Source organism: Dendrobates tinctorius, unplaced genomic scaffold (assembly GCF_039654945.1).
Source record: "Dendrobates tinctorius isolate UK_male_01 unplaced genomic scaffold, ASM3965494v1 ptg000254l, whole genome shotgun sequence".
In the NCBI taxonomy this organism is placed as follows: Eukaryota; Metazoa; Chordata; class Amphibia; order Anura; family Dendrobatidae; genus Dendrobates; species Dendrobates tinctorius.
In genome coordinates, this window is record NW_027361921.1 from 8,860,802 (window position 1) to 8,874,894 (window position 14,093).

A 14,093-nucleotide genomic window follows, 5' to 3' on the forward strand; every position below is an offset into this window, starting at 1 on the left:
TCAGAAGACCATAGCCCGGTCATCCTCAAACTTAAGTACGGGCAATTAAATAACAGGATGGTTTGGAAGTTGAACCCTTTCTGGCTGAAACTGATAGTATCCCCTGATAGAACAATCGATCAATTGCATTGCTTCATTTTGTCCCACCAGGAACCTCAGGATATTAATTTATTTTGGGATGCCCTTAAGGCATATCTGAGGGGCTGCTTGTTCTCCACAATTTCTTATATTAAGCAGATAACCTCAAGAGAGGATGACATGATGGAACAGCGATGGAAGGATTCAGAGGCTGCATACATATCTAATCAAACTAATGGCAATAGGATTGAGTGGTTGGCTGCCCAGCGATTATACACCCAGCATATAGACACTAAGTCTAAGCGCAAATTATTCTTTGCTCGCTAGTCTTATTTTGAACTGGGAAATCAGGCAAGTAAACTACTGGCCTATCTGGTGCGCCAACATAATACTTCTAATACAATATTACAGATCCGTAAGTCGGATGATTCGTTGGTGTCTTCAACTGAGGAGATTCTTGGCTGCTTTTATGATTATTATAAAAGTCATTATATGAATCTAAGACTGGCTCTGATAATTTGGAGTGTCTGGATTACTTGTCAGATGTAACATTCCCTACCATAGATTCTGATCAACGAGCCTTTATGGACGCTGAATTCACTGTGGAGGAGATAGAAAATGCCATAACAGACATGGCCTCCGGGAAGGCCCCTGGGCCGGACAGGTTCCCTATTGAATTGTATATGAAATACCGAGACATATTAACGCCACTTCTGATAAAGGTATTTTGGGGAATATGGGAGGGAGAATCTATGCCTGAATACTTTTACGAGGCTAATATCATAGTGCTTAGGAAGGACCCTTTGGAATGTGGTTCCTATCGTCCCATATCGTTAGTAAATGTGGACTATAAAATCTTTACTAAAATTCTCGCCACCAGATTAAATTCAATTATACTGAACCTTATACATCGGCATCGTTAGATGCCGCCAAGGCTTTTGACTCTCGAGTGGCCTTTCCTCTCCGCATGTCTACAGAGGTATGGCTTTGGTGATAAGTTTATAAAATGGGTTAAATTACTATATATGAAACCTAAAGCCTGTATTATTGTGAACAATTCCATATCTGAGCCCTTTTCATTACACGGGGGGACCCGTCAGCGGTGCCCCCTTGCCCCGGGCATCTTCGCCCTTGCCATTGAGGCTTTGGCAATACGTATAAGGTCCTCCCCTGGCATTAGGGGTATAGATATAGCGGGTTGGGTAGATACCATAGGTTTATACGCAGATGATATGGTGATATTTATGGACGAGGTGGAGGAAACTTTGCCTCAAGTGATTGCCACCATAGATGGATTCAGTAAATATTCGGGCTTATATATAAATTGGGAAAAGTCTGCCCTGTTAACCCTATCCCATGCTCTGATGCCCTGACATGAGGCTCTCTCCTCGTTGTCTATTGTATCTAGCTTTAAATACCTGGACGTTCATGCATCCCATAACAGCACGCTCGACTTACAACTTAATATCTACCCATTGCTGGAACTGGTTAGAGCTAAATTTGCAACCTGGAGCAAATTACCGTTGTCTGTGGCCGGACGCATCAACCTGATTAAAATGATATTACTTCCCAAACTTAGCTATTCCCTTCAGCACAGTGCGGTAATGGTACCCAAGTCCTTTTTTGTGAATCTTAATTCCCAGGTCACATCTTTTATATGGGGGAAAACCAGACCCAAACTTATATTGTCCACTCTTCAGAGGCCTAAAAAGGGAGGGGGGGGCGGCGCTACCAGATTTCTTCCTATATTATTTGGCTGGACAGGCTAAAGAACTAAGTAAATGGATGCCGGGTAATGATCTCCCTAATTCTGAAAGTCACTTGCTTCACGCTGCAAGAACTGATTTGTCCACTGGGTTTCCTGGAGTTGGAGAGGCCTAGTGTCCCTCGTTTACTGCCCCTGCTCCGTCTGGCACGATTAGTATGGAGGCAAATTAAGAAAAGTGATTGGATTTAAGGACATCATAGCTGAAATGCCCCTATGGAAAAATGTCTATTCTCTGGTATTACTAAGTCACCCGTCCACTGATTTTTGTACTCAACATAATGTCTCCTTGATAGGAGACTTGTATGATCATGGGACCTTAATGTCTTTCGAGCAGATAAAGGCTAAACATGATGTCCCGAGATCTCAATTTTTCTGCTATTTACAACTAAGGTCTGCTCTTCAGTCGCACATAAGGAGTATAGGTGTGGGCCGTGCCATTTCGTCCATACCTTTGATAGGAATCCTTAACTCACAGGGTCCCCAGGGCCTTATCTCCTCTTTATATACGTACATGCTGTCAGTGGGAGAAGAATCTGCCATAAGCTCTGCTAAAGGGAAGTGGGAAAGACTCATCCCTAATACGCAGGGAGAGGAGTGGGAAGAGATCCTGGAGTCTCCGATGTGAGTATCACCATCTATTAATAATAGAATGATACAGTTGTATATAATAAACCAATCATATTTGACTCAGATACGACTTTTTAAGATGGGTCGATTCCAATCATCAGAATGCTTGCGATGTCACTCACCAGATGCAGACTTTATTCACATGATATGGCAGTGTCCCACTATCCTACAGTACTGGAAAGAGGTGATGTTATTTTTATCATCACTGGTGCAAACTCCTGTCCCTCTTGAACCAATGGTCTGCTTGTTTGGGGTATGGGAGGAGGAGGTTTGGGGTCACCATGTTGGGATTTTTCTACGTGAAACGCTCTTTCTGGCACAGAAAGTATTGGCACTACGGTGGATGAGTAATTCCTCAACAGGTGTAGTTTAAAATATGGGGTCACTAGTGGGGGGTTTATGTTGTTTTGGCATGTCAGGGGCTCTTCAAATGTGACATGGCATCGGCAATCTATTCAAGCCAATATTGCGTTCCACAATTCAATTTGTCCTCCTTCCTTGCCAAGCACTACCGTGTGCCCAAACGGTAGTTTTCCACCACATATAGGGTATCCGTGTAGTCAGGAAAAATTGCACAACACATTGCTCTGCAAATGCGACATAGCGTCCACTATTTCAGCCAATTTTGTGCTCTAAAGTTGAAGGGTGCTCCTTCTCTTCAAAGCCCTGCTGTGTACACAAACAGTAGTTTTCCACCACATACGAGGTATCGTACTCTGGACAAACTGCACAAGTTGTAGGGTGAATTTTCTCCTGTTACCCTTTTGAAAATACAAAATTGGGGCTAGATCAATATTTTGGTAGGAAAAAGTAAAATGTAAATTTTTTCCTTCGACATTGCTTTAACGCCTTTACAACCCAAGCCTGATTCACATTCACGAGCCAGCCAAATTTTACAATTCTGACCAGTGTAATTTTATGTTGTAATAACTCTGGAATGCTTCAACATATCACATGTCACAAGTAAACATTCTCTGAATCACTGGGATATGTTGAAGCTTATATATTGTACTTCATGACAGTGGTAAAATTTGTTCGATATAACGTGCGTTTATTTGTGAAAATATAAGAAATTTGGCAAAAATTTATAAATTTTCAAACTTAATTCTTATGCCCTTAAAACACATTTGAAGTGATTTTGGGGGGCCTATAAAGCAGAAATAAACAAAAGTGACACCATCCTAAAAAGTGCACCCCTCAAAACCACATTAACTCTGTAGATACTTCACAGGAATTAATTCAATGTGGAAGGAAAAAATAAACATTTTTCTTTTTTTCATAACATTTTTTACTTGAGCCACAATTTTTTTTAATTTTCACATAGGTAACAGGAGAAAATTGACTACAAAATCTGTTATGAAATTTTTCCTGAGCATGCAGATACCCCATATGTGGGGGAAAACTACTGTTGCAGCGCACGGCAGGGCTCAGAGTGATGCTTTGGAATGCAGACTTTGATGGAATGGTCTGCGGGTGTTATATAGCGTTTGGAGAGCCCCGGATGTTTATAAACAGGGAAAATCCCCCACATGTGACCCCATTTCGGAAACTAGATGTTTCATGGAATTTATCTAGATGTGTGGTAAGCACCTGAACCCAGAGGTGCATCACAGAATTTTACAATGTTGAAGTGTGAAAATGAAAAAAAAAAATATTTTTCCACAAAAATGTTGCTTGAGCCCCAATTGTTTTCATTTTCACAAGGATAGCAGGAGAAAATGGACCCCAAAATTTGTTTTGCAATTTCTCTTGACTACATGGATATCCCATATGTGGTTGAAAACTACTTTGGAGACACAGTGTAAAGATCAGAATGGCAGAAGTGGCATATTGGAGTTCAGATTTTGCTGGAATGGTTAGAGAGTGCCAAGTCACATTGGCAGAGCTCCTGAAGTCCCAAAACGTCAGAAACCCCCCATAAGTGACATAATTTTACAAACTACACCCCCATTAAATTCATCTAAGAGTGCAATGAGCATGTTGACACCTCAAGTGCCTCACAGAATTTTATACCACTGGGTGATGAAGAAAGAATAATTTCATTTTTACCACTAAAATGTTGTTTTAGCCCTAAGTTTTTAATTTTTCTGGGGGCTAGTAGGAAAAAATGGACCTCAGTTTGCTGTGAAATTTCTCCTGAGTGCACCAATACCCTACATGCAGGGCCGGACTGGCCATCTGGCAAATGCTAGAAGGGCCTGTCTGATCATGGGCCGCCTTGTCTGCTACGTTGATAATAGAATTGGTGTTCTCAAGACACCTACACTGTTAAAAGAGTTGTGACGGAGAATAAGGTTGCTGACTCTGTCACTTACCCCAGCAGGCCATGGTACTATTAGAAATATTGGTCCTGTAGTAAATCTTGCTTTCCAGCTTGTGACCGTTACTGCTGACTTCTGGCCAGCCAGAAGTTGAGGTCACAAGATGGCAGTGCAGGACCTGAGTGGTGCCAGAAACAGATGAAGACAGTGGATGGTAAGTATAATACTATGGGCAAGGAACTTGCATTAACCCCTTCATGACCGGAGGTATTTTCATTTTTGCTCTTTCGTTTTCTTCTCCCCTTCTCCCAGAGCAATAACTTTTTTTATTTTTGGTCAAAATGGCCATGTGAGGGCTTGTTTTTTGCAAGACGAGTTGTACTTTCGAATAACACCACTGTTTTTAAAATATTGTGTACTGGAAAACAGGAAAAAAAATTCTAAGTGCGGTGAAATTGAAAAAAATGCAATTCCACAATTGCTTTTTTACTATGTTCACTAAATTCTAAAACTGACCTGCCATTATGATTCTCCAGGTCATTATAAGTTCATAGACACCAAACATGTACAGGTTCTTTTTTTGTGAAAACATTTTCCAAAGTTTGTTTAAAAAAAAAAATTGCGCCATTTTCCGAAACCCATAGCATCTCCAATTTTTGTGATCTCTGGTTGGGTGAAGGCTAATTTTTTGCGTGCTGTGCTGACATTTTCAATAATCCCATTTTTGTGCAGATCTTTTGATCGCCCGTTATTGCATTTTAATGCAATCTTGTGTTGACCAAAAAACACTATTGTGGCGTTTTGGCTTTTTTCTTGCTACCCGGTTTAGTGATCAGGTTAATTCTTTTTTTATAGTCTCCATGGGAGACTAGAAGCTGCCATAACCCGATCGACTCTGCTACATACAGGCAATGCTCAGATCGCCTGTATGTAGCAGAATTGCTGAATTGCTATGAGCGCCAACCACCGGGCGGCGCTCATAGCAGTACGGTAGTGACAACCATACAGGTCTTCTGGGGATTTCTAATTGTCATGCCAACCCATCGGCGACCCATGGTCATGTGAGATGGGCATCGATGGGCGGGATTTCGGATGCGCTTGCCAGAAGCGCGTGTTAAATACCGCTGTCAAAAGTTTGACAGCGGCATTTAACTAGTTAACATCCATGGGTGGATCGCGAATCCACTTGCGGCTGTTAGAGGCACATGTCAGCTGTTTAAAAAAGCTGACGTGCTGGAAAGGATGTAGGCTCAGCACTGAGCTCACATCTTAGGGAGGGTGTCTGACATTGGCGTACCATTACACCAGATGTCGGAAAGGGGTTAATGCCTCCACTACAGCGCTGAAAACAACCCCTTAAGGACTAAGGGTATTTCCCTTTTTGCATCTCTGTTTTTTTGCTCTCCTTTTTCCCAGAGCCATAACTTTTTGATTTTTCTGTCAATAAGGCCTTGTGAGGGCTTGATTTTTTGCAGGACGAATCGAACTTTTGAACAACATGATTGAATTTTTCCTGCTTTCCAGTACACTGTGTGGTAAAATAAAAGTGTGGGGAAATTGCAAAAAAAGTGCAATTCAACAATTGTTTTTTTTTTTTTACAGTAAAATGGCCCCCACACAGCCCTCCATAAAGTACCAAGGCTCCCATGTAGCCCTCCAAATATTATAAGGGCCCCCACATAGCCCTCCAAATATTATAATGCCCTCCAAATATTATAATAGCCCAAATATATTATAATGGGCCCCATAATCCTCCATATTGTAAACTGCGGGGTGCATACTCCATATACTATAGTGCATGCTACAGTCCTCCACACAGTATAATGCACTCCCCATAGTCTTCCATATAGTATAATGCACTCTCCGTAGTCTTCCATACAGTATAATGCACTCAACATAAAAAAACAATACTCCCCTCTCCTTCTCGTTCCTTTGCTGCTCCAGTCTCTGCAGCAAGCATGCTGAAGTGCCTGCATATCTCAGCGCAGCGGGCTTCATGTAGTGACATCATCGTTCCCGCTGCACTGAGACATCAGACGCCGAGGAAGAATGATGGAGGAAAAAGTGTCAGCAGACGTTCCATCTTTCAATATTGCTTTCAACTGCATTGGCATCCAGGATGCCGATACAGTTGAACTTGCGATGACGAACGGAGGGGGGCAGAGTTAGCTAGAGTCAAACTGGGCAATTGCCCAAAGCCCACATTCTCTTAGGGGGCCACAGCGTTTCCCTTCCAAGGTTAAGACTGCTTAAAGACCTTTGGTGAATTCACAGTAATGTGACCATAATTTCACCAAAGATCTCTTAACTGCAGGAGTCTAGAGGAATTAAACAGTAGACAGGCTGGTATGCAGGCAGGAGTTAGGGGGAAGGAAGAGCAAACTGGGTAATTTCTCCTCAGCGTGCTCTACGTATTCCGTTATGTGAATAGGGTTGTTCGCGTACAGGTCCCACGCGTGCGCATTCAAATTGCCTCCCAACTGCGGGCAAAGCCGAAAAGCATTAGTGCGCATGCGCCGGTGAACTATATCCCGAAACACAACCAAATACTTCCGGGACATAGTACTTCCAAAGCATGCGCACTAATGCTTTTCGGCTTTGCCCGCAGTTGGGCAAAGCATACTGCGCACGCGCGGGAGGCAATTTGAATGCGCAAGCGCAGGACCTGTATGCGAACAACGCTATTCACATAACGGAATGCGCACAGCACGCCGAGGGTGGGGAGAGGGACCAGAACCAACGCCCGTCGGACCGGACCGAGGATATTTACATACAGTGCGGCAGCAATATAAAAGGTTTTTATGGGGGATTCATGGGGAGTCAGGGGGTTTCACAAGTAGTTGGGGAATGTATAGTCCACTCTCTATTAGATGATATTTTTAGTTGATAGATTCCCTTTAATTCATGGTGCTGTACATGAGAAGGGGTTACATACAGTGGGTTGCAAAAGTACTCACCCCCTTGCATTTTTGGTGTTTTGCTACCTCAGAACCTGGCATTTAACTTGTTTTTTGGAGGGTGTGCATCAGTACATGTAAAGAACGTGCCTACAAATGTGAGCATTTGTTTTTCTTTTTATAGCAAAGCAAATAACAAATAGGACAAATGGCGAGTACGGCTTATTATGGTCGTAAACACAGATACTCCAGTCTCTGCTTGGTAACTCTACAGCTCCTTCAGGGTTACCTTTGGTCTCTGTTCTGCCTCTCTAATTAATGCCCTCCATGCCCAGGCTGAGAGTTTTGGTGGGCGGCCCTCTCTTTGCAGGTATTGTTATAGTACTGTGTTCTTTCCATTTGATGATAATGGATTTGATGGCACTCTGGAGGATCATCAGAGATTAGGATACTTTTTATAACCCAACCCTGACTTGTACTTCTCAACAACTTTATCCCTGACTGGTTTGGAGATTTCCTTGGCCTTCATGGTATTTGGTTAGTGGTGCCTCTTGCTTAACGGTGTTACAGCCTGTGGCCTTTCAGAAAAGGTGTGCTAATACTGATAAACCATGTGACATTAGATTGTACAGAGATGAACTTCCTTTTACTTAGCATGTGACTTATGAAGGTAATTACTTGCACCAAATTTTTTTAGGGGCTGGCTTCATAGCAAAAAGGATGAATACATACACACATGCCAATTTTTAGTTATTTGATCCAATCAATTTAATTTATTCCTATATTTTTCGCATTTCACTTCACCAACTAAGACTATTTAGTGCTTAATGCATAACACACAAATCAGATTACAAAAATATTTAAACACAGTTTATAATGTAGCAAAAAAGGTAAAAAGCCAAGGGGATGAATTCTTTTGCAAGCCACTGTAAGTGTGATACTGAAACGTTGAGCTTTCAGCTCTGGAAAGACAGTGAAAAGGAAGAGTAATACGGCAGGGGGTGCTGATAAATTAAGGGTTTGCAATGTGACACAGCTGAAATCAGCTGTGCTGTCCCTACTTTCACACTGACTCTTGTAGGAGAGGTTAGACCAGAACATCAGAGCTGTATCATCACATCTGACACATTTGAGAAATCTGCTCTACGCTATGGTGGGGCATGTTCTTTCTTTCCTTTGAGTGTTGCTGACAGATTATGATTGGTTAGCATCATAGAGGGGGGGGGGGGAAGTACACCCCCCCACTGAAAACTGATAACACTCACTTAGACTTGATGAAAATTTCAAAATTAACTCAATAGAGGCCAAACACTGATTGCAAATATTTACGCAAACAAATGTCAAAATTTTAAATAAAAAAAAAATAAAGTGTGACTCTGCTCGGCAGTCATTATTATATCCTGTACCCAGTTCAACATGAAAAATGTGGTGCATGGCGTACTTTAGTATCAAGAAATAAATGGATGAAAAAGTTGGAGGGTAATATGTCCCCCCATTTACCTTGCACAATGGTGCCGGGATACAAACAACGATACTGTTGACTCCAGTATGCTGCAATTCTTGTTCCTTCAAGTAGACAGCGGACAGAGGGCGGCTTTACATCTATGATCTAGTGATAACAAAAACAATAATTTAATTTTTTATATGCGCAAACAATAAAAAATCTGAAGCTTACAAAACACATGTATGGGCACCTTTTTTTTACTACTTTGTATATTTAGCCACTTGCAGTCATGTTCGACAAATTACTGACTCAGTATAAAGCTAGCATGTTTCATTTGTTCTCAGCCTTACACCTATACAGTAGCTAAAACAATCCTTAATTTTTTTTCATTGCCCAAATTATCATTCTATGCAGAGGGACTTTTGACTATAAACAGTTGTAAATTTATTTTATGGGAGTTTGTTTACAGTATATTTCTTTTAAATAAAGGAAAAGATATAGAAACTAAAAAAAAAAAAAGATAATTAGGAGCAGTAGGTAACAGTACAGTGGAATGCACCAGTACAGTGGATGGCCACTTTGGGCCAAAACAAGAGCTGCTGGCTATATGTGTATTCTGGTGATGGGAACTGTTAATGTGTGATTGGTGAGAAGTGGACTTTTTCCAAGAGAGAGCAGTGGGACTGTGGACAATTCGAAGGGTGGAAGCGGGACTGGGGTGGAGACTGGGCGGAGTCTTGACGGGGCCCTGAAAATTTTGCCAGTATGGGGCCCTGAAATTCCTAGTGGCAGCCATGTGTGGGGGGGAAACTACTTTTGAGGCACCGTGCAACGCTTGGAAGGCGCCATACTGGAGTTCAGATTTTGCTGGAATGGTTTGAAGGTGCGATGTTACATTGGCAGGGTCCCTAAGATGCCAGAACAACAGAAACCCCCCATATGTGAACTCACTTTACAAACAATCTCCAATGAATTCATCTATTGGTGCAGTTTTCATACTGATACCACATGTGCCTCACTGACTTTAATACCACTGACCGGTGAAGAAAGAATAAATTACATTTTTAAGACTAAAATGTTGTTTTAGCCCAAAGTTTTAAATTTTTCAAAGTTCTAATAGGAAATTTTTTTTTACAACAAACTGAGGTTCATTTTTTTCCTGAGTGCGCCAATAAACTACATGTAATCAGAACATATTTTTCAGGCACAGTGCAAAGCTCAGAAGTGAAGGAGCAACAGATTTTACTGTTATGGTTTGCAGATGCCATGACCCACTGGGAGGGCCCATGAGGTGCCAGAGCAGCAAAATCCCCTTCATAACTACACCTCTCAATGAATACATCAAGGGGTGCAGTGATCATATTGACACCACAGAATTTTATACCACTGGGCAGTGAAGAAAAAATAACTACATTTTTACGACCAAAATTTTGTTTTAGCCCCAGATTTTACATGTTCCCACAAGAAGTGGGTAAAAATGGCACCAAAATTTGTCCCACAATTTCTACTGAATGCGGCAATACCCTATATGTAGCTGTACAGTACTGCTTAGCCATACAGAGAGACTCGGGAGGAACGGAGCGCTATTTGCCTCGTGGAGTGCAGATTTTCCTAGAACAGTTTGTGGACTCCATATACAGAGCCCCAAATTGCTAGAAGAGCAAAATCCCTCCTCAAGTGATCCCATTTTGGAAATTATACCCCTTTGGGAATTTATCTACAGGTGTTGTGATGATTTTGACTTAATGGGTATTTTTCAGAAACAAACAGCAATGAATGTTGCCGAATGAAAATTGCAAACTGCTGTTGTAGTGACCAGTACGTTGTAGTGACCAGTGCACTGTGGTGAACAGTACGTTATGCCCTTCTCATGCTTCTGGAGACATGCACCTGTAAGATAGGGGGCTCTCATTCTTACAGAAATGCCAAACATGTGGATGTTATATGTGGTTTAGGTACACTGTGGGACTCAGAAGGGAGGGAAACATTTTGATTTGGGTGCAAAGAATTACCTGAATTTATTTTGGCAGGAGGAGCCATTTTGCTTTTCCAGAGCTTTTGTACTACCAGTAACGTGGTAGCCCCCTATATTTCCATTAACAGATGACAGATCTGAGTGAAGACTTGCTTTTTTTGTGGATTGAATTGAAGCTTTTATTGGGAATATTTTACATAACGTTTGGGATCACATTTATCCGGCGCTCTATGCTGACCACTTACTTTGAGGTTTCCATCTAAATCGCTGAGTGACGTGATTCAGGTGAAACCCTCGAGGGATCCATTCACTGTAATGAGGCAACAAAGTTACTCAGGACTCTGTCTGGCCTCTGTTCAGCGGTCTCCTTCTTTTCAAAAGTTGCCAAAACTGTGGCCGACAGCACTTTTATACAATCCTAAAAAGATGGACACCGCTGATCCTATGGTGTCCACAGTGCCTCCATCTGCCTTATTATAGGGAGTCTAACGCCAGAAGTTCCGTCTGAATCACGTATTTCAGCGATTTACATGGAAACCCTAAATGTGTGTCGAGCCTTACTGCGATCTTTGGGAGGCAGAATGAAAAAAATCAACAGCAGGTGAAGACTTGGTTTTATTTATTTTTTACTCCGTTCCTCGTGCGATATAAGTGATTAGGTGACTTTACTCTTTAGGTTGGTGCGATTACAGCAATACAAGATTTATATCGGGTTTTTAGGTTTGTCTGCTGTCACACATTAAAAGATTTTTTTTACTGCAAAAACTAGTTTCTTGCATCACCATATTTTGAGAGCTATAATTTTTTCATATTTTGGCAGACAGAGTCATGTGATGGCTTGTTTTTTTTGGGGACAGTTTCCTTTCTATTCCGATTTTTGGGAGGCAGAATGTACAAAATCCAGCAATTAAGAATTTTTTTTTTTGGAGGGGGGATTATGCTGTTGCATGTGTGGTAAAATTGATAATGCAGCTTTATTCTTCGGGTCATTAAGTTTACAGCGATGACCAATTTGTATACTTTTTTTTATGTTTTGGCACTTTTACACAATAAAAACTGTTTTATAGAAAAAAACAATTATGTTTGCATCGCTTTATTCTGAGAGCTATAACTTTTTAATTTTTCAACTGATGGAGCTGTATGGCAGTTTGTTTTTATGTGGGACAAGATGACGTTTTGAGCGATACCATGTTTATTTATATCCTTCTTTTTTATCACGTTTTATTCCATGTTTTGTTTGGCAGTATGATGAAAGTGCGTTGTTTTTTTTATAATTTTTTATGGTTTTCAATAAAGGGGTTAACTATTGGGACAGTTTTATAGGTCAGGTGATTTTGGACGCTGCGATACTACATATGTGTACTTTATTTTTTAAATACAAATATTTATTTATGGGTACAATATGTTTTGATTTTATTTATTAGTTTTTTTATATTTTTACAATTATTTAAAACTTTTTTTTAATTTTTAAACTATTTTACTTTGTCCCACTATGAGACTTTCATTTTTTTCACGATGATCGCTTGTATAGCATGGGGATGCACTGACAGAGAAAGCTGCTGATCATTCACTGCACATGACCAAGCAACTTTCCTAGCTCTGGTGACCCGGATCGAGTCACCAAGGCAACGATCAGTAGCCCGCGTCATGCCGTCGGGTCTCCGATTCAAGCGTAGAAGGGCTGTGATCCCTCTAACTGCTCCTGCAATGCTGCGATCAAGTTCAATCGCAGCATTTAGGGGGTTAAAGTGCCGATCCTGGCACTTAGTGCCGGGTGTCCGCTGTCAGAATCAGATGATACCTGACAGCGATCGCGCAAGCAAAGCCTGTGTGGGCATCCGATCACCTAGATGTAATAATCCGTCCCTAGTCAATAAGGCACAGGGATGTATTATTACGCCCAATGTCAGAAAGGGGTCGAATGATAGGATCCTAAAACAATAAAATGTTTTTAATTATTGTCAATGTACAAAGCAAACAATAGTTCTGCACATATTTCAGGTGTTTCCACTAATCTGTTAGTTAAGTGTTAAAGTTTTCAGGTGAACTCACAGCTTCTTGTAAAAGTTGCTCTTGGCTGTAGATATGTGGACGGTTTCCTCTTTCGCCTTCGATAATTACACGATATCTAAATACAATTGTAGAAAGAAAAAAAATGGAATTAAAAAATGTAAAATCATATAAATATTTGTATTATTAAAAATCTGAAGGAAGCAAAGCACACCAACCAATTAACAAAACCACAACAAGAAGATTTGTTTCAATGAAGATTTCACTCAAGCAATGTACAGTGGATATAAAGTCTACAAGCCACTATTAAAAGTATTTGCCAAGTAAAAAAAAAAAAAAAATCATACTTACAAGAATCACGTCGGAACTTTTTCCACCTTCAATGTCACCCATAATTGTTAAATTCAACTGAAAAATAAACTGAAATCTTTTCAGGTGGAAAAAATAAAGAACTAAAATAATGTGATTGCATAAATACAGTACTATTTTGTTGAAGTATCCTTTGAATTTATGACAGCATTCTGTCTTTTTGGGTAGGAGACTATCATAACATCTAGAATAGGCAATCTTTGCCCACTCTTTCTTGCAGTAGCGTATCAAAACTGTCCCAAAACTGACTACGAGTGCATCTCCTCTGTACAGCCCTCTTCTGGTCACCCACAGATTTTTAATTTCATTCAGTTTGGGCACTGGTTGGGCCATTAAAAAACGGTGAGCTTTTTCTAGTGAAGCCATTATTTTGTTAATTTGGAGGCATGTATAGGGTCATTTTCATGCTGAAAAGTGACATTACTCGTTTTCATCTACACCTTTTCTAGCAGGAGGCTTGAGAACTTGCTTCAAAAATCACTGCTATTTGGAACTGTTCATAATTTCCTCCACTGCGACTAAAGTCCCAGTTCCAACTGCCAAAAACAGCCCAAAGCATAATACTGCCTCTACCATGCTTCACTGTGGGTATCGTTTCCTGCTGGAGATGAGAAGTGTTAGCTTTGTACCAAACATATCTTTTGGAATTATGCCCAAAAAGTTC

General features: G+C 40.8%; 1 protein-coding gene across 8 annotated transcripts in view; it reads right to left on the bottom strand.

The window, feature by feature from the left end:
* Window positions 1-14,093, bottom strand: part of TNRC18 (trinucleotide repeat containing 18) — a 753,175-nt gene that overhangs the window by 93,605 nt on the left and 645,477 nt on the right. For all 8 annotated transcript variants that reach the window (XM_073558135.1, XM_073558139.1, XM_073558141.1 and 5 more), the window contains 2 exons: window positions 13,103-13,178; window positions 9,132-9,240 (listed from right to left, as the gene is read on the bottom strand). In XM_073558135.1, coding sequence (XP_073414236.1) covers window positions 9,132-9,240; window positions 13,103-13,178 — 185 coding nt within the window. The remainder of the gene's footprint in view (window positions 1-9,131; window positions 9,241-13,102; window positions 13,179-14,093) is intronic.